This window comes from Larimichthys crocea, chromosome XXI (assembly GCF_000972845.2).
Source record: "Larimichthys crocea isolate SSNF chromosome XXI, L_crocea_2.0, whole genome shotgun sequence".
In the NCBI taxonomy this organism is placed as follows: domain Eukaryota; kingdom Metazoa; phylum Chordata; class Actinopteri; family Sciaenidae; genus Larimichthys; species Larimichthys crocea.
This window is the reverse complement of record NC_040031.1, coordinates 9893356-9913715: the sequence shown is the minus strand read 5'-3', so window position 1 is coordinate 9913715 and position 20360 is coordinate 9893356. Positions and strand designations below refer to the sequence as shown.

The 20360-nt window shown below is 38.7% G+C and overlaps 2 protein-coding genes and 1 long non-coding RNA gene across 6 annotated transcripts in view; 2 read left to right on the top strand and 1 right to left on the bottom strand.

Moving 5' to 3' along the window:
- The window catches only part of nlrc5 (NLR family, CARD domain containing 5), a 31061-nt gene extending 20780 nt beyond the window's left edge, over positions 1-10281 (bottom strand). Inside the window, exons 1-10 of one of the 4 annotated variants that reach the window (XM_027272563.1) lie at positions 10183-10281; positions 9145-9488; positions 7608-7697; positions 6720-6905; positions 6410-6582; positions 5295-5426; positions 4154-4469; positions 3414-3807; positions 2959-3112; positions 2125-2255 (exon numbers count right to left, since the gene is read on the bottom strand). In XM_027272563.1, coding sequence (XP_027128364.1) covers positions 2125-2255; positions 2959-3112; positions 3414-3807; positions 4154-4469; positions 5295-5426; positions 6410-6582; positions 6720-6905; positions 7608-7697; positions 9145-9472 — 1904 coding nt within the window. In that variant the 5' untranslated portion in view covers positions 9473-9488; positions 10183-10281. Of the gene's footprint in view, positions 1-2124; positions 2256-2958; positions 3113-3413; positions 3808-4153; positions 4470-5294; positions 5427-6409; positions 6583-6719; positions 6906-7607; positions 7698-9144; positions 9489-9869; positions 10008-10182 lie in introns of those variants that run through there. The other 3 variants (XM_027272566.1, XM_027272564.1, XM_027272565.1) reach the window with 3 other exon arrangements.
- A 2635-nt stretch (positions 10282-12916) lies between these two features.
- Positions 12917-14102, top strand: LOC113744016 (myosin heavy chain, fast skeletal muscle-like). The gene is made up of 5 exons (XM_027272983.1): positions 12917-13078; positions 13185-13478; positions 13586-13654; positions 13756-13843; positions 13966-14102. Exons 1-5 carry the CDS (start codon positions 12932-12934, stop codon positions 14100-14102), a joined length of 735 nt encoding a protein of 244 aa, XP_027128784.1. The 5' UTR covers positions 12917-12931.
- Positions 14103-14496: 394 nt separating this feature from the next.
- On the top strand, positions 14497-15345 carry LOC113744242 (uncharacterized). The gene is made up of 3 exons (XR_003461383.1): positions 14497-14704; positions 14953-15049; positions 15259-15345. It is a non-coding gene; the product is annotated as an uncharacterized LOC113744242 (long non-coding RNA).
- Positions 15346-20360: the final 5015 nt, after the last annotated feature.

Genomic DNA, 20360 nt, shown 5'->3' with positions numbered 1-20360 from the left:
CTTTGTACATATCAACACTGCCAACTTGCTGTATATATCTTTGTACAATATATTTTATTTTATCGTATTTACTATTGCTTTTTTGATATTTTATTATGTATAGTTTGCTTTATAGTATATTTTTATTTTTTGTTGACACTTGTCACTTTGTGTAATGCTGCTGCTGCACTATAATTTCCCAGCTTAGGATAAATAAAGTATATCTATCTATCTGTCTATCTATCTATGTCGCAGTCTTACTGGTACTACCAGTGTGGTAGGTACTTTTCACTTCGCTGAGGCCAACCAGTGGCTAATGTTACTCTTTGAGGTTTTGCAGCATGGTGCTTTCACAGCTGCAGTCTGCAGCTTCCCAGTTTCACAGCTTGCTGTAAGACTGTAATGGGTTGCCACAGTATACAGAGTAGCGCGGCTTGACTGATCAGGAAAAGCCCCCACATTAACGACATTACCAGAGTGACCAAATCACTGAAGATAATTAATTGTCAAGTCTTTCAGTCACTGATTCATTAATTCGTTTTTTCCGCTTATCCTTATCATGCTCACATTAACACCTGTGATGGATAATTACAGGTGTGTGTTAGTAGAAATGTATGAGGATGCTTATTTTGAATTATTTCTACTTTTAATTAACCTATGTATGCTGCGTTTCTCTCTTGTAGCCATCATAACCAGTCATCATATTCTCATGCTTTCTACTTTGTGATATCCTTAGATGAGCACGATGTTCCGGGCAACTATTTGCCTCCTTGCACTATGGCAACTGGCATATCACGTCTGAACAGGCCTGTCTTCTGCGGAGTTACAGTGCGAAGAACAGCATGTTGTAGGATTGCTATGCCGCACATTTTGTAGTGGATTGCCACAGTACACAGAGTACCACCACTAGATTGGTCAGGAAAAGTCCCCAGCAACAACTATTTGCCTCCTTGCACTATGACAACTGGCATATCACGCCTGAACTGCCCTACAATATATTGCTGAATAGAGGAGAGCAGGATGTTCCAGTCAACTATTTGTCTCTGTGCACTAAGACAACTGACATATCACGTCTGAACTGGCCTGTGTTATGGAATTTTCTATCCTTAGGTTACACGAGGTCACGTGTGGGTCTTGAGGTCCTTGGCAGTATTAGTTGTTTGGCTTTGATTGAAACAGTAGGTGCCAGTCTATCTCAACACTGTGATGGCCAGGGTCGAAGAGACCTATTGCTGCCTTTCTAGTCATAATAGATAGCTTGCTGTTAACGTTCCAATGTGCGTAAACAGACATCTGTGTCTCCAGACTAGAATATGCTGACAATAACAGCACTTTATGAGTAAAAACATTCTCTTTGACTTATTCTGGGGCATGTAGTATTTGTGGTGTTATCTTGGGGTTTAAAGTCTATCCACCAGGATGAGTTGGGCAGAATGTGAGACCGACTCAGGCACTTCTGATTAACTTTGAGAGTGTCTCTAATTCTTCTTTGCCAAGCGTCAATAAAAAATACAGCATAAGACATCAGAGGCTGCTGAACACTTTCTTCCTTCCTGACCTCACCATTGACCTTTGACATCAGCAATTTCTCCACAACAGCCTGTCAGGTCTTTATTTCAGTCTCACACCAGTTAATAAGAATTTCCATGACACAACTATGGGCAATTTAGAGTAATCATTTAACCGGCATGTCTGGACTGCGGGAGTAAGAGTAGAGTAACTGGAGAGAACCAATGTAGGCACAGAGAGATCCCAGTCTGGCAAGGACAAACCCAAAACCTTCTTGCTGTGAGGTGAGACAGTGCTGACCATTCCACAACCATGCCGTCCAGTTGTTCTTGCTCTGCTATATGTCTCTTAGTGTGTAAGTTCACTCGACCCGGCAGCACAGAGGATCTAATTAATTACCTCAGTGAAGTCAGTAATTCGGTGACCATCATGTGAAATATGGTCACTGCCCTTTTGTTATTGCAGAACATTATGATGTCACATTGAAGATAAGCTTTAAACCTTTTGGATATAAAATGCCATCACTTTGTCATTTTGTCAAATTAGAATCTGAGTTATTTGGGTTTATTGCCAAGTAGGGTTAATACAGTTCCGTACTTCACAGTTCAATTTGGCTTCTGTGAGTCAGTTCCTTACCTCTTCTTGAGCTGCGTGTCACTAACTTCCTGACTGGTCATGACTCTGAGTGCAGCCAAAAACTCCTGTATTGTCAGATGAATGAAACTGTAGGAGTTGACGAGAGTCCCATCCTCACGTCTAAGCTCCACCTAACAGAAAAACATGAACAAACATCACCAATGATAGTCTCCACCGACCCATGCCATGAGTCAAAGTAACATTTTGTGGGTAAAAGAAAAACACAGTGGCACGCATACATAGGGCTGCAACAACGAATTGATAAAATTAGATTAGAGAGATCCGTAATGTTGTTTGTACAAAGGGAGTAAAAGAGTGTTCCATATACATTACGTATTGTTTATAAGCCCAAATGTTAAAGAAGTACAAACAAGCTGAAAATGGCTAAAAATATACATGTTTGTGCACTTTATTTTAAAAAAGCCATATATTTGGCAGCTGTAAAGCATACATGTGTATGTTTTTTGTGTTAGTCCATTTGTTTTTTTTGTTTTTTTTAAATTTATTATTACTTCAACAGCTCAGGGATGTTCAAGGATCAACCTGTTTGTGCACTTTCTGAAGATATTTTGCAATGTGAATTTGCACTGTCAGTTCTGTTTTTGAATAAAGGGTTGGAAATTAATTATTTTAAAAAAAAATCTGATTAATTAATAAAAAAATAATCGACAGATTAAACGATTATTAAAATAGTCGTTAGTTGCAGCCCTACACATACAAACACAAGCATACACTACTTTAAACTGCTGCTATTTTCCTTTAGTTTAAGAAGAAACCCTGCACACTCACAGTAATGAAGAGAACATTCGCACATACTTTACAACCATGTCTGACCTGTGAGAAAAGCCCCGTCCTTATTGAAAACTTCAACACATCCTGAGAAATGTCTTCCTCCAGGAAGACGATCTTGCCGCCCTCCAAGCCTTTCCAGGCCAGCTGACTCAGCTCACACAACTCAGGTTGATACTGACTCAGCGTATGCACAATGCTGCACAAAGAGAAAACAAATTGATTTATCTGCATTCAATCAAAAAAATTAAACATCAACGACATATGCTGCTTTGCTACATTACACTGTATAAACAAAGCTCTTCCTCATCATCAAAGTGAATTGAAAGAGAATGTAGCCCTTCATTAAAAAGAAGACTAGCAGGTTTTTGTAAACAAGAATATCCTTTCTAAAATGCATTTAACAGCAAGCAATCAAGCTTGTCATCACCTACTCAAACAAATGTATGTTCTTTATGTTGTGTCAGTGCTGTGAAGTAGTTCTAGTACTCAGCCTTCACCTCTGTTGGGTTGTCATGTTCTTTGGTGTGTCATTTCTCCCCCTTTTCTCAGGGTCACAGCTCAGAAACGCACCAAGAACAGTGAGATAGACCTGGGTATGGGTGGAGAATATCTGGGCTGGTGTGAAAGGTAGCTGGGCTTCACCATTTGTTACATCCATCACTTTGTCTCCACCCCCTCCTCTTCCTCCTCCTGGCATTTGTACTCCTTTTTCTCTGGCTTTTTCCCTCGTCATGCTTCCCTTTTCGTCGTCTCTTTCTTCCAGCAGTAAATACTCCAGACAGATGCAGCAGATGTTGCAGAGGGCAGGGAGGGATGACATGGCAAGGAGGTGTTGAGTGGAAAGAAGGAGGTCTGCTGCCTGCCTCCCAAGAGCTCTGCCTGTGCCGTGACCTTTGCAGTTGAGACATAAATTTTTAGTTTTGTTGTCCATGTTACGGTTCTTGTTGGTACATCAAGTTTAAGCATGTAGTTCCCAGCATAGCTCAGCCTGACTTCAAGCTGTGCAGGGGTCAGCTAGAGCAACTTAAAACGTGTGGGGTTACAAGGTCAATCTATGGAGTCCACTAGAACCACTTGGTTAAAAACTAGCCTTTCCACATTCTGTTTGCATTTCTATCAAAAATCCAAATTGATGACAATTCTTCTATAGTAATTAGTCTTAAAAAATTGATGACTAGAACACAAACCCAGTGAATGAATGCAGAATCACACTGTAAGTATAAAAGCTCATTCTCACCTTTTGCTGCAAAGAAGTTGTGTACATACTCCTTGATCTCATTGCAGTCCCACCCCAGCAGCTGCCCCACTTTATCTGATACGCCTTCCAAATCAGTGACATCACGTGCACGACAGGTGACCACCACGGTACATCCTGGTAGAAGCTGACGATTTAACAACCCTGAGATGAGGTCAGCAACTGGCAGAGGTTTTTTTGGGTCCAAAACCTTTTTCTGCACCTGTTGTCTGGTGAGTTTGCTATGAAACTCATCATAGCCATCCAGCACCCAACAGATTTGCTCTGGATTGGAAATGAGGTAATCCACAATGCTTCTCTGTTTAGAAGACAGAATATATGTGCATTGTTAGTGTGGCTTACTAGTCTGTGAAAGTTCTCAGTTTTCCAGGTCAGTCTTTCTTTGAGAAGATTTACACATGGGGCAACTGGACCTGGACCTCTGATCCATGAAGTTATTTCAATTTGAACTGACTGGTGGGGAAAACCAGGTATTTATCCTTGGTGGGATTGTCAGCATCATTGTACAACAATGTTATTCCATCCCTTCCCAGGAGAATGAGACTCCAAAGACCGCTGCTCACACCAGGCCTTAGTGACTGATGACAGTCGTCACAACAAGAAGGAGCACTAACAAACCAAGTGGAAACAATGGCCTTCTTAACAACTCAACCAAGGGTAAATACCTAGGTTTCCCCACCACTCAGCAAGGACTGAAGAAGCCTTGTGGATGAGAGGTGAAACGTCTTCATGAATCTACAGCCAAATCCAAATATTTCCAGGAATCCAAAAAAATGCAGCCTTTGACTGATGGACATGTTGAGTCGGCAACTCCCCAGCCGAGGTTCAAACCAGAAACCGTTCTTGCTGTGAGGCGACAGTGCTAACCGCTGCACCACTGTGCCGACCCATCAATGTCGTATCGATGTGTTATTATAATGTATACATTTTTTGATACAATTTTTAAGATTTTGGTTAAAGATCCGCCAACTTCATTGTATCCTTCCACTAAAACCAAGCCTACTCCTGTGTCTGTAGCACTCTAATATATAACTTCATTCAATACAGGGCTGTTTAAAGTTGCTTCTGCTTTCAAGTTTATCATCAGAAAGATAAAATATGTACTGGATTGCTACCTTCATACCTTTTCATCGTCGTCCCCTTTTAGAGGGAGGTAGTGTCGGAATAGCAGATCAGACAGGGAAAGAGGACGGGACACAAAGTTGAGTTGACGAAACTCGAGCAGGACAAACAGGAAGGATGAAGGGATAGGGCCCTGGAAGATAAGACAGAGATAGAAGGGGATGTGAATAAGGAGAGACAATATAAAAAAACAAAATGAGAGAATAAACCAAGCAGAGAATTTTCTTTTAAGGGTAACTTTACCAATTTTACTCATCAAAGTCTTTTAGAGGTCTTGGGGAATACTACTGGATATATGACAAAAAAATTAAAATAATATATATATGAAATCTGATATATTGCCTTGGGTAACATATCTGTATAAGGGTGTAGAACCAGAGACTACTTTGTAGGCAAGCATTTTGCGATCTGAATTTAATGTGGGCTGCTACAGTTAGCCAGTAGAGCTAGATGAGCAGCGGGGTAAATGTGACCTTTTGGGTTGATTGAAAACCAGACATGTTGGCCACATTCTGGATCATCTGAAAAGGTTTGACTGTGCAGGCTGGGAGGCCTGTCAGGAGAGCGTTACAGTAATCTAGTCATGAGATGACAATCGAGGCGACATGATTAGAGAAGTTAGTTGGTCATCAACCATGTTTCTCGCTACCCTGGTAGAGTCAAGACATGAGGAGACAATTGTCATGGTGTATAGTAGGTTTGGCTGGGAGGTGGTGTGCTTTCATCCATGACAGAGTGGTCGACAGGAGGAAATGACAGATAGAGCTGAGTTTCATCTGCAAAAGATAACTGGCATTGTAGGCTTCGGGTTTTGAAACCTGGCACACATTATTAAAAATGAAACTGGGCTGCAGACAGTTTGGTCTGACATTCGGGTGTGTTATGCTGCTAACATGGTGGGTGAGCTTCTAGCCACAAGCAGAAATGAGATGTGGGCTGCAGAGGTTTGGTCACATGGTAGTTCTCCTAGACCTAAACCTAGATATGTAAAATTGGTGGAGTACCCTTAAAGTGAAACTGGTAGCTTCAATGAATTTTTTTGTGCAGCTTGACACTAGTCCAGCAGTTTGGAAATATTTTTTAAGGTTTTGAATAATAACAAATATGTAAACTTACAAGTCTACGTGCCCACTGTTGTCCCAAACTAGACATCAGCAAAGTTTTTCCTGATCCAGACTGGCCAAGGAGAACTGTCACCTTTCCTGCACATCCCTGGAGGAACGTCTCCAACGTCACTCTGGTCTCCAAAGACCCATAATCGCCATCGGGTTCTGAGATTAGTGAAATACCTTTGTGTACATCAGACTTTTATTGCTTGAGTAGGAAGGTTTTATGCTTCACCATCTTTCAAACTTACATGTATAGATCAGACTTTCAAATAAATGTAGCAGATCCTCTGTGTACACTAAGAGGAAATCATGCTAACCTGGTGTTCTGCTCCCTCTGTCTCCTGGTCCTGGGGTTTGATCAGGTCTGTCCCTGCCTCTGTTCACCGTTCTCGGGCTGACCCACACATTCTCCAGCAGGACCTTTCCCACCAGGTGCTCACTGAGTCGCTCCCACCTCTTCAGCAGTAAAGGCACCACTGCAGCAATGTATTGTTCCCAATGGTCTGTGGGTAACATACATTAGAAAAAAATAATAAAAAATATAACTGCAGAGAAAATTGTCATATTGCATGCATAATAGGGACATATTGCCTCATTTCACTTCAACAGCCTGTTCATGTGCAATGACACAATCCACTGATTCACCATCCAAGGTAAAACATTTAGTAAAAATAAAATGACTCATAAAATCTAAAATGCTCACATCCTACAAAAATCAGATGCTAGGAATTGACATTTAATGCACAGGGAGTTGATTCTTAGTTTTTCATGTAAGCTTTAACTTGTTTTGGTTCAGCACTAAACACAAGAAGAGAGTTCACCCCAGGAAACATTCCTCAGATGCCTGGTTTACTGTCACATTTACATCATTACTGTGGAAATCTTCTCATTTCACTTTTGGTTTTACTGGCTGGTCACAACTCTATAGGGACATCTTTATTTTTCTCACCTTTGAGAAAACTTTACAAATATTCAAACTTTAAAAGTTAACAAATGACATCGTGTGCTTTTTGACTTGGCCTGCCTTCAGTTTTACAGACACTGTAAATACAATACTGCAATCACCAGTAGGACAGACTGGCAGCGAGGCTGACCCCGCCATGTTGTATCCAGTTGTCTTAACTTTAACTAGTGAATAGCCTTTTGCCTTTTGTGCATGTGAAAGTAAGCTGCAATGTAGCACGGTTGTTTCATGCATGTTCTACCAATTCGTGGGCGTTTGACGAGCTGACGCTCTGAAAGCGGCGATGTTGGCATCTCCTCCTTCAAAGTGGGACTGGAACTTTCACAGTCATCTAGCAGAGCAAAGAAACACATACAAAACACAGCACATAAAAACACTGGGAAATATGCAAAAGAACATTTGCATATGTTGCACACTAAGGCTGTCAAAATTGCTCCAAAATGACGTTCGAATACTCGCTCTAAAAAACACACATAGGTTTGAACCATTTGACTATCTATATTTGCGCATTATGTCAATAACAGGAGGACAAACTAATACGAGACATAACTACTTGTATAGGTATTTTTCGAATTAAGAATATTCGCTGACAGCCCTATTGCACACAGCACTAATCTTCAGTTGTCACTTTTGGTTTCTGAATCATTTAAAAATTCTGGGGATTTCCAAAGTAAAACAAAAAAGGAAAGTCACAAGATTTATTATGTTTGTTATATCATGTGACCACAACAATTTTTCTCCCCAAAGCAGTCTTTCACTTTCACTTCTTAACTTTAGTTTGCTAATATGACTATATCAAATCTACTTTTACTACAAAGCAAATAAAATATAATGAAGCAAATCCCAAATTAACAAACATCTTTCGCCTAAAAACAGGCCACTTGATCACCTGTATCATGTATTTTATCTCTGGGGAGGTGCTTTCAATGTTCTCAGTATGTAAATACACAACACACAGAGTCAACAATAACCGGGTGTGTAGTGCAGACTGAATGTGTGTTTATGCATGCCAGTGCAGCTAGCACAATTTATAATTATCTTTACATACACACACACACACCTGCATATATTCACACACACACACACACACACACACACACACACACATCAAGATCACAGTCCAGAGTATTATTAGTATGGCTTTATGACTATTGACGTGTAATTACCGAAAACAAGAGGAACCTGGAAAAGTCGTAGTTACTTTATGATTTGCACTATTCTGTAGCCTGCTATGGTTCTTAGAAATAAGTAACGCAAGACCAAAAACATTAGACTTTTTTCTTTCCAAATTAAAATCCAATGTTTTACTGATGAACCAACAAACGTTTTTACACAAGTATTGAATAAAAATGCATAAAAGTTGAATAACAGTTCTTATGTGTACACGCCCCCAAGTGAGTAAAAATGAAAGTTAAACCCAGGATGTAGTTTCTGCCAAATTCAGCACTCAGCCCTCTCTGGTTTAGTATTGTTCTGAATCCGCTGACTTCCATCTGAAGAAATAAACTCCTGCAGCAAACAACCATCATAGCAAAATGTTTATTTTTTTCTCAAAATGCTATCATCAAAATAGTTTGATGAAAAAATAAAAGGAAACTGAGCACATGAGGATCTGTTTCCTCATTTCCTCTAACTCGAGGCTGTTGCTGGGCTCTAATTTTGTTTATTCTGGAATAAAGACACTATGAGTGCATACATGCACGGTGAAACACTTCAGCGTGAGGTGGCACCATAAATAAAAGACTAGTATCACATTTATAGCATCATCTTATACTCACCGTTTGCATACCCTGCCACTGACATGAGCCTCGACTCCAGGTGCATGGGGATATCCTCACACAACATGCACATGGCCTCGAGGAATTTACGGCAATCTGCAGCGTTAGCCAACATGAAGTAATCCAACATGGTTTTGATGTGTTTTGTTAGTTCGGCTGAAGAAGACGCAGGTTGTATGATGTTCCACCCGGCATCACCGGGCATCATTTGGCACAACTTCATTATGACTTCCGTCGACTGCCTGCTAAGGATGGCGAGCAGTTCTGTGAATTCCTGTGCCAAGACGGAGTTCACGTTTTTGTCATCAGGGTCAAGCTCCTCATCCATGGTCAGACTCCATCAGCTGAAGAAACACAAACAGGAGTGTATACATCCGCACACAATCAAACACCTGATAACACCTACAGGGAGCCAGTTATACTTCTTATTGTTCCAATTAATCAGGAAAATAAAAGCACATAGATACTTCAGAGAGCTATGAACCTAAAGAGCACTGATGTCTTCCACACCACCAATACAGAAAGCCACAACTTGCAAAGTGGATCCAGGGATTGGAGAGGAGTCCATTTTATTAGCACAAACTCCTCATTTATTAATTTAAAGTTGCTAATTTATTGAATTATGAAATGGATCAGTATTATTTAAGGATAGCACTGTTAATAACACTTGTACTTTAGGTCGATTCGTGGAGGTGTAATAAGATAACGACGATAGTCTTGCTTACATTAATATTCATGAAGGTTTTATTATTGTTGTTTCAGGTGCTGGCTCATCCCTTTTGTTGTCGTCTCTCATCAATGCAAACGTTTTGTCCCAGGTTAAAGTCTTTATCGGTTTAACAAGTGTTTTGTTTTGTTTTTTCTTAATCATCGTCCTCATGTCATGTCCTGCACCACCGGGTCATTTCAGGTAACGAGCGTGGCTTTGTGTCGTCAGTCTTTGTGTGCAGCCACACAACGAAGGGTTAACCGACTGAAAGTTTTTTTTTTAAAAAAAGGTGAGATAACAGTAATATTATGAATAAAATAAAGACTCACCGACCACTTTTGCCGCAGACTGCACCTCTCTGCAGCCGGGATGTGTTTTATATTAAACCGAAACTCAGGGATGAAAATACTTTTGGTTTCGTTTCTGCTGCTGCTATGGACTGGCAAGGAAACATAGTGTGGATAGAAAGACGCTCTCTATAAATGATCCGCTTAATTAAAGATATAGATAATAAGTTTATAATAATAAATTATAATAAGTAAAAAAAAAAAAATAGAAAAGAAAAATTGGATTGAGTTGTCTGGGCGACGTTGAGTGACATTTCGTCACATGAAGAGTTCAGCTGTGAGACAGCTTCATTTTGATTATATCAAAGAAGCCACAGCACGGCTCCTGTTAGATCAGTAGAAACCAGATGAACCTGGCTCAGATGAGAATTCAAATATCATAACTCTCAAAAGAAAAAACAGTTATTTTACAGATTTTACCTGAATTATTATGACCCTTCAATATATTTCTATGTATAATGAGCCATACGTTTAATTACAGATAATTATTTCCCCTTTTACATAAATGTATATGTAATTTAAGAAAGCATGAAAAGTATTTTTTTCTGTAGAAAAATGTTTATTTATTTATTTTACAGTGTAGAAACATGTTTAAGCACTGACTGGAAGTCACCCACGTGTCTTGCAATGTTCCTCAGGATCCACTGCAGGACATGTAGATCTCAGCTTTGGCAATGTGCAGTATGACTTTATCCAACCACATCAATACACACGTGTCTGATTTGAAGCAGTCTGAAATTCTCAGAGGAGATTACCAATTATTATTATAAGGAGCCATTCATTTGTCACGGTGAAGAAAAAGAACTGGTGAATGTTAGTCAGTGGTGCTTCAGAACTCAAGTCTAATGCTCCAAGATGATTTGGAGAACGAACAAGCAAGACACTCATCCTCTCGACCACTGGTGATCTGCAGTTCTTTTTAACCTCATTTTTTTATCAGATGCAAATACTAGATTTTACCATGAGTGGTCAAAGCTTTCTATGCCATCTCACTCACTGGCAACTAATACGCTAACTGGCTTTTCTCAGAAGCTTCAACATCTACTTTGTGCCTAGAAAGTCCCACCTCTACCAGACAAACTGACCTCTGACCTCAAAGCGTTTATGTTGAGGAGGCATAATTAGATCAATGCAAGCACATAAAATTTTAGGGTTAGCAAACATTTGGTGAAAACATGAAATTAATTATATATTTTGCTCAATGTTGCACAATTTAAAAAAAAAACCGACAAGAAAAACACACACAAAAAAACAGATAATGCCAAAAGTTAAAATCAGTTAGGGATCACACCAAAATCCTAAATTAATGGCACTGGATTTGCCAATTAAAAATTAAAAATACACATAAAGTTCTTTTTTTTCTTCTCAAAGTAACAGAAATAGTTCAGCTGTAGCATTTAACCAAGTGACGTAAACTCTGAAGTGGGAGGGTTTTGCTGTAAGCCATCGATCAGCTGCATACTCGCTGTAAGTGCACAGTAGTTAACAGGATTGTGATTTTGTCAGACAAACCAATGTTCCATAAAGACGTACTAGAGACGTACACTTAATGTGACCTCTAGCCTGGTATAGCTTTGCGTAAAAAATACATTTTAAATTTTTTTTTCAGTCACAGCAATAGTGGTAACAGCAGCATCATGTCGGTGTTTTTTTTTTCAGAATGAGGATCTGAATCAGCTTGATTGTTCAATTGTGTGTATACATACAAGGAATCTCACAGTTACACACAGTTTCAAGCACAATCAGAGTGCAAAGAGGGTTGGAATTATTACTGAAACTTATAAACACTTACAGTATGTCGTTAAAGTTTAAAGCAGTATTTTGGTCCATGAACCAACCAATCCACAACTCTACCCCTCCCATTGTTGACATGCCCATTTCTTTCACCTCCACACTGCAATCTTTAAGCTACTCCTCAAATTACAGGATGGATAAAGGCAGTGGGCCCCTAACAAACGTGTCTCACAGAGGCAACATGTGTTCCTCAATGCACCCCAAGTTAGCTGGCAACTGACCCACTGACCACTAAATCAAACTCACGTTGTTGTTCAATCTTAAAACTAGGGTAGTTTGCAGTAGAATTAATGGTATTACAATTAAATTAAAGATAATTAAATAAATGTTTGCTTGAATGATGATTAAAATGATTATGTATTTGCTGTTGGACTGTCAGATATTAAATTTCAAACAATAGTGAAATTTATAAAACAAAATTCAAATCCTAAAACATAATTTCAAAAGAAAGAATATTCTGCCCAGCCAATAATTAAGAAGTAATGGATAATAGCACAACTTACCGTTAGATGTTATAATTTTTAATCACATTTTAATATGAAACCGTATGAAATCGTTTCATCTCTATATATTTTTTTTTTTTCAAAAGAACCCAAAAGCTAATACCACCTTACAGGTAGGTAGATTGTCCCAAATTTAGTGCCAGCAAAATATTTCAAATGCATCAAGACTCAGCTGTCCTTCTAATCATATTTGGCACAATACCCTGCTTTATGCCTTGCTTTGTTAGCAAACCTGACTGAATATAAGGAGTCCATGTGAAGCTACAGTGTGTGGTAGAAGACTTGTAAAGTTCTTCATCTGTGTTCTGGACATTGCTGGCTTTGAAATCTTTGATTTCCAATAATTCAGCAGCTGACATGTTTCCTGACTAAATCAGTCTTATTGCCTGCAAAAATGATGTATGTGAGTATTTGTCCACTCACAGTACAACAGCATGGAGCAGCTGTGCATCAACTTCACCAATGAGAAACTGCAACAGTTGTTTGTCCTGGAGCAAGAGGAGTACAAGAAGGAGGGTATTGTCTGGGAGTTCATTGACTTTGGCATGGACTTGGCTGCCTGCATTGAGCTGATTGAAAAGGTGATCATTTATTGTTGTCATTTTTTCTAAATGTTTTAATTTGACTTTAAAACAGTTGTATATCATTTATTCATCACTTAATAACATACCTCTAACTTTTTTCAAGCCCATGGGCATCTTCTCCATCCTTGAAGAGGAGTGCATGTTCCCCAAGGCCTCAGACACATCCTTCAAGAACAAGCTGTATGACCAGCATCTTGGCAAAAACAAAGCATTTGAGAAGCCAAAGCCTGTCAAAGGCAAGCCTGAGGCCCACTTCTCCCTGGTGCACTATGCTGGTACTGTGGACTACAATATCATCGGCTGGCTGGAAAAGAACAAGGACCCACTGAATGAGTCTGTTGTGCAGCTCTACCAGAAATCCTCAGTTAAACTGCTGGCTCATCCGTATACTCCCTGTGTTGAGTAAGTGGTTATAGAGAATGCATTTTTTTTATCTATAGCATGAATTTATGTAAATACTTAGTCTTACTCTGCCAAAACATCTTTCATCACTTTTCCACACAGACTGGTGGTGGCAAGAAGGGAGGCAAGAAGAAGGGTGGTTCTATGCAGACTGTGTCTTCACAGTTCAGGGTAAGGATTAACATTACAAACTTGTATGAAATCATATTACAGTTGATACTCAAACTCCAAATTATGACATTTCATGATGAGTTACAATTTTGGCTCTACAGGAAAACTTGGGCAAGCTGATGACAAACTTGAGGAGCACACATCCTCACTTTGTGCGCTGCTTGATTCCCAATAAGTCAAAGATCCCAGGTACGTGAAGAGCTTAATATCAGTGGAGTGTTTGAGAAGTGGTCTTGTTTTGTTGGTATGACTTAAATTTTGCTTGAGAGAGAATTTATTCAAAGAAGTAAATGAGGAATATCTTTTTACAGGTCTGATGGAGAACTACCTGGTCATCCACCAGCTCAGGTGTAACGGTGTGCTGGAGGGTATCAGAATCTGCACAAAAGGTTTCCCCAGCAGAATCCCCTATGCTGACTTCAAGCAGAGTTATCACTGGAATTTCTAACATCATTTTTGATGACAGACTATTAAAAGAAAATGCACACACTGACCATTAACTCTCTCATCAAAGATATAAGGTGCTGAATGCCAGTGTCATCCCTGATGGCCAGTTCATGGACAACAAGAAGGCTTCAGAGAAGCTGCTTGGGTCAATTGATGTTGATCATGACCAGTACAGATTTGGACACACCAAGGTAAGCAACTTGATTGCACTTATATACTTCCATGTACTTACCAAGCAGGGTATATTTTTCATTCATTTTTTTCTCTTTGAAATTGAACAGTAACTTGGATTGTTTCCACCTAATTTAAATTCATGGCTATGGGCCAAAGAACAAATAAAGGCTGATCACCACCATGTGGTCATAGACATGGAGTGCAATCAGCCCGTTGTGTAGTGCTGAGGGAGCAGTTTGAGGAGGAGCAGGAGGCTAAGGCTGAGCTGCAGCGTGGAATGTCCAAGGCCAACAGTGAGGTGGCTCAGTGGAGATCTAAGTATGAAACTGATGCTATCCAGCGTACTGAGGAGCTTGAGGAAGCCAAGTGAGTGCATTTTAAACAATTAAATGGCCAGAAGTGAAGCATATAACATATACATTATTTGAGGTATAACCTTGCTCAACTGACTGACCCCCCCCCCCCGTCACTTTAAGATTTTTACTGAGCGACAAATCACAGCTTTTTAAATGAGGAAGATAAGAAAAACGTTACCAGGCTGCAGGACTTGGTTGACAAGTTGCAGCTCAAGGTGAAGGCCTACAAGAGGCAGGCTGAGGAAGCGGTAAGGACAAAATATTTATTTTAAACAAAGGAACTTGATACTATGTATGTCCAATGTTTTCCTGTCAGTGCAGGAAGGTCCAGCATGAGTTGGAGGAGGCTGAGGAGCGTGCTGACATTGCAGAGTCCCAGGTCAACAAAATGAGAGCAAAGAGCCACGACTCTGGCAAGGTAAACTATAATGTCAATTGGTAAAAAAAAAACCCTAAAATAACAAACTTAATTCTTTGTTTCACTGCATGTCTGTCAGTATGTTGGAGCTGATTCTTAACAGCATTATAGTCACACCTTTACAAAGCATTAGATTTTAAAATATAAAATGTTTTTTATAAAACTAACTGATTAAAAACTCACACAAATCATTTATCTGTGTCTTACAGGGAAAAGAAGCTGCTGAGTAAAGCACACTGACTGTTTCACTGTGTCAAATCATATTATATGATATAATTCATGATGAAACAATAAAGATGAAAAGGTTGCTCTTAAATTGCTGTCTGTAATACTTTCATGTCTTTGTTTTTCATGAAAGGTAACTAATGACTTTGAATGTAACTCTTTTTTTTCAGTTATTAATTAATGCAGAATGTACTTTTGTTGTGGTGTGTACATAAAATAGGGAGTTTTATAACATACTGTTAAGGCCACAAGGAAATGAGACAAAGTCAACGGGGTGAGTTGAAGGACACCTAATAAACCTGTCTCTCATCTGCAGAGAGACTGCATTGCCAAATGGCCTGACCTTGGTAGAAGTTAGGGAAATGAACTGCAGGAAAAAGCAATGTGTGTCACTGAAGTAACTTCTGGAATAAAAATAGCTAAACTAATCATAGACAATAGTAACAACCTTTATACAAATTAATTACACCACAGAGCCAAACATGTGAATGACTGATCTGACTTCACAGCTGACAAATCATGACATGTCAGCTGTTGTGTAACAGCTGTTTTTTTCTGTCCTGACTCACACACACAAAACAAACATGCACATGTACATAGATTTAAACATTTATTATACAACAGTTAGTTCCTAGTGTTTCTGTAGTAGTGACAAAATGTTAAACAATAAACATATTAGCAGTCTGAAATAGACTAAAGCTGTCTAGGGAAAATATACCACCAAATTCATTAGAACTAGAAACTTGACAGAGCCAAGTAAATGATGAAATAAACAAACAAATCATAATCTGTTGTCACTTATTACTGTAATGATGCTTGTGAAATTTAGTACAACATCAGAAACTCGAGTGTAATGTTGCTTTATTGGCTAGAAGTGTGATGTAAGTGACTATTGGGCACACTTTAATTTCAAAGTAATTTCTGAATGTAAATCAGTCTTTAGCTTTTTCAAGTTGCAACATCATGTCACTATGTTGGGTGACAATTAAATGGGAAATTTGTTTTTCACACTGCAAGTTGAACACATTTTAAAATGATTACTGTTGAGCAACAAGTATTGCTCAACAGTCGGAATGACATTCAAAGTGCTGTGACATGCATGTGGCCAAAAAAGGCTTTGGAATGGACTGCGGAGTCAGTTAAAGTGTTAATAGATTGACATATGAGTGTGAATACCAAAGACAGATCTCTTACACCTTCACATCACATGGAGTACTTATATATTTTCATTATTTATTGAAACTATATATATATATATATATAAATTTATTATAATAGATATAATATATATATATATATAATATAATATAAATTATTTTGGTTGATCGATTAAACAAATTAAACAATCTGTGAGAAAGGATTAGCTACTGAAGGAAGCATGAATACAAGAACATGTCTTCTTACTGTAACTGGTATTTTTAATTTACCTAATCAATGAATAAACAGTTTGCCAAACGAATAAAAGTTTACCTATTTTAAGTAGGAATTATTACACAGTGAAAATGTACCTTTACAGCTGGAAAGTGAAACATAGAATGCAGCAAATGCCAAACTCAGTAAGCATCAGCTGTCTGTATCCTAATCGGTATTTTGGGCTTGTGTCCGGGGGGTAAATTTATTAACTAATATAACATGAGTTACTTTTGTAAGAAGATAAATCACAGAGAAGAAAAACTACAAAGAAATGACGGACGAAGAGAGAAGACCTATGCAAAGACCCATGTTTGTGGGCACAAATTACAATTTATAACTCAGTGTTGCATATCAACTTTTTCTCGTTTTAGCGGTGCTTTCAAATGACCTTTATTACAAAGGTATTAGGCGGTATTAACCACTAAGACCCCCAAAACCCCCCACCGCAGTAACCCAAGTACCACCCCCGGCCCCCCCCCCCCCCCCTTGGAGAGAGTCGATCAACGGGTGGCGGAATTTAGGATCTAAGGATACTTTAAAATAGACAGAAAGGGCTTGAGAGGGCTCTTACTGATAGAGATTTAAACTGGATTTGCTCCCCTATTTGACATGCATATTTGACTTCCCTGGAGACAATAAAGCAGAGTGTGGAAGTTGCTGCTCAGTAGTTGCAGCACTTCCTGGATGAGTATTAAATATTTGGCAAGGGGCACATTAAAGAATTTGTTTAGATTTACAGCAAAGAGTGTGGAGGAACAACTGCAGTTCTACTATCCAGGTATAGTCACATTGACATTTAACACAAAAGATCAATCAAATCTAGTCACTGAAAATATTAAGAATAAACAATGGCTCAATAGCTCAAGGTCAAATGAAGGCATGGGAGGCTTGATGAGAGAGAGTAAGAGTGACGTTACAACAAACATTCACTGTGATATAAGGCATCATAGCAATTAAATTAGGTAGATAATTTTCCAAGTTGCCCTACAGCTGTCCATCGTCCTAAGTGAATGAATGTAGATGAAGGTTAAGAATGTTTCAGGGCCACCGTTTATTGCTGATGTGGTGGCACCAGGGTCAAGTAAGTTGTTGATGCCAGAAACATTCCAAAATGTTCTGATATGGGCAAAGCATGCTCCTTAGTTTCCCTTGGCACTAATAAAAATCAAATATTAGTGTTTGTAAGAATTTTTGATGATGTTTGTCTCTGTAATTCACTTTTGCTACATGTGTAAAGGCTTTTAAAAACAGCTGTATTATTCTAGCTGAATAGCAGCATGTTAGTGTTGTTGCAACTATTATTTTGTTACATTGGAATTCTCAGTTTTTGTTTGTCAACCCCATTTTTAGATCCCACTAACTTATGTATCCCGACTCTGTCCAAGTTTGGACTTAGAACAGTTTTTTACTATTTAATTTCAAGAGCATGTAACGTACTCTTACTCTCTCTCATCAGCCTCCCATATGCCTGCATTTGACCTTGAGCTATTGAGCCATTGTTATTCTTAATATTTTCAGTGACTAGATTTGATCTTGATCTTTTGTGTTACCTGTCATGTGACTATACCTGGATAGTTAACTGCAGTTGTTCCTCCAACTCTTTGCTGTAAATCTTAAACAACTTCTTTAATGTGCCCCTTGCCAATATTTAATACTCATCCAGGAAGTGCTGGCAAATACGAGCAGGCAACTCTCCACTCGCTTTATTGTATCCAGGGGAAGTCAAATTGCCTGGCTCAAATAGGGAGCAAACTCCAGTTTACTCTCTATCAGTAAGGCCCTCTCAAGCCCTTTTTGTCTATTTTAAAGTATCCTAGATCCTAAAATTTCCCCACCTGTTGATCGACTCTACCAAAGAGGGGGGTTACTTATGGGTGTTAATACCATAATATCCTTGTTTCAAGTCATTGACAATCTAGAAACAGAAATGTATATGCAACACATAGTTTTCAAAGAAAAGTCTTAGAGATTCGTAATGACTTAAAGATCTCTATACTTTGATAAATATATCAATCATAATGATCTCATTATTTACCTGACAACTAATTATTTATCAGGTGTGAAATCCAGTTAAGCTGTTTTACATACTCACTCGTTCTTGTACGCACACATGTCAAATCTCTATCTCTTTTCTCTCTTGCATCTCTGCATGAGTAGTGACTCTCTCCAGAAGACTTGTCTCGTGACACGGCTTGTCTGTCTGCTTGACGACGCTTCCAGATTTGACTCATTGTCGCTCTAGCATTTGATACCTTAGTTTAGTATGTACATACCCTGCTGCCAGCTTTACGGATTCACCCCACCTGATTTATTTATTCTAAACCACCCTGATGCTTGTCAGGTTAATATACTTTTAATGATATCATTTAATATCTGACGACAATGTATCCCACCCCACTTGTATAGGGACGTCATTTGATCTTTCTAAGTCACATCGACGAATCTCTCATACCCCCTTCTTCTTCAGCCTCCCTCTCTTTTTTTCCCTCAATCTGTATCGGTCTTCTTTTGCACTATTAACTTTATTTTTTTGTGTAGTAGATTTCATTTCTATTGTTTATTTTTTATTTTTTTTAATAAAGGATACTTTAACAAGATTAGTGGGTTTACACACTCCATTATAGTTAACCACCCCTCTTTGAGTAGAGCGATCAACAGGTGGCGGAAATTTAGGGATCTAGGATACTTTAAAATAGAGCAAAGGGCTTGAGAGGGCCTCTACTGATAGAGATAAACTGGTTTGCTCCCTATTGACATGCATATTTGACCTTCCCTGGAGACAATAAAGCAGAGTGTGGAAGTTGCTGTCAGTAGTTGCAGCACTTCCTGGATGAGTATTAATATTGGCAAGGGGCACATTAAGAATTTGTTTAGATTTACAGCAAAGATGTGGAGGAACAACTGCAGTTTACTATCCAGGTATAGTCACATTGACATTTAACACAAAAGATCAATCAAATCTAGTCACTGGAAAAATATTAGAATAAACAAGGCTCTAATAGCTCAAGGGTCAAATGAAGGCATAGGGAGGCTGATGAGAGGAGAGTAAGAGTGCGTTACATGCTCTTGAATTAAATAGTAAAAAACTGTTCTCAAGTCCCAAACTTGACAGATCTGGATACATAAGTATTAGGGATCATAAAATGGGGGTGACAGGAAAAAAACTGAGAATTCCAATTTACAAAATATAGTTGGCAACAACAACTATACATGCTGCCATTCAAAAGCATAGAATATACAAGCTGTTTTAAGCCTTCACACATGTAGCAAAAGTGAATTACATAGACCACAATACAAAAAATTCTTACAACTAATATGTTGATTTATTAGTGCCAAGGGAAACTAGGGCATGCTTCCCATATCAGAACATTTTGGAATGTTCTGGCATCACAACTTAGCTTGACCTGGTGCCACCACATTCCAGCAATAAAACGGTGGCCCCTGAAACTTCATTAACTTCATCTACATTCATTCACTTAGGACATGACAGCTGAGCCAACTTGGAAAATTACTACCTAATTAATTGCTATGATGCTCAAGATCACAGTTGTTCAAATTAAGTACTGTTATACACTATGAGGTGAAGAGCAAATATTTTTTAATGAATTAACATTATTTACATTTATTATTGACTATTGTGTCTACAATAACTAGTTTAGTATGTACAACAGCT

Bases quoted from the DNA above. Each gene is read 5' to 3' on its own strand.
- LOC113744016 (XM_027272983.1), top strand. From the start codon at position 12,932: ATGGAGCAGCTGTGCATCAACTTCACCAATGAGAAACTGCAACAGTTG. The intron at 13,479-13,585 runs GTTGAGTAAGTG...TTTTCCACACAG, and splicing joins CTCATCCGTATACTCCCTGT to ACTGGTGGTGGCAAGAAGGG. The intron at 13,655-13,755 runs GTAAGGATTAAC...TTGGCTCTACAG, and splicing joins CTGTGTCTTCACAGTTCAGG to GAAAACTTGGGCAAGCTGAT.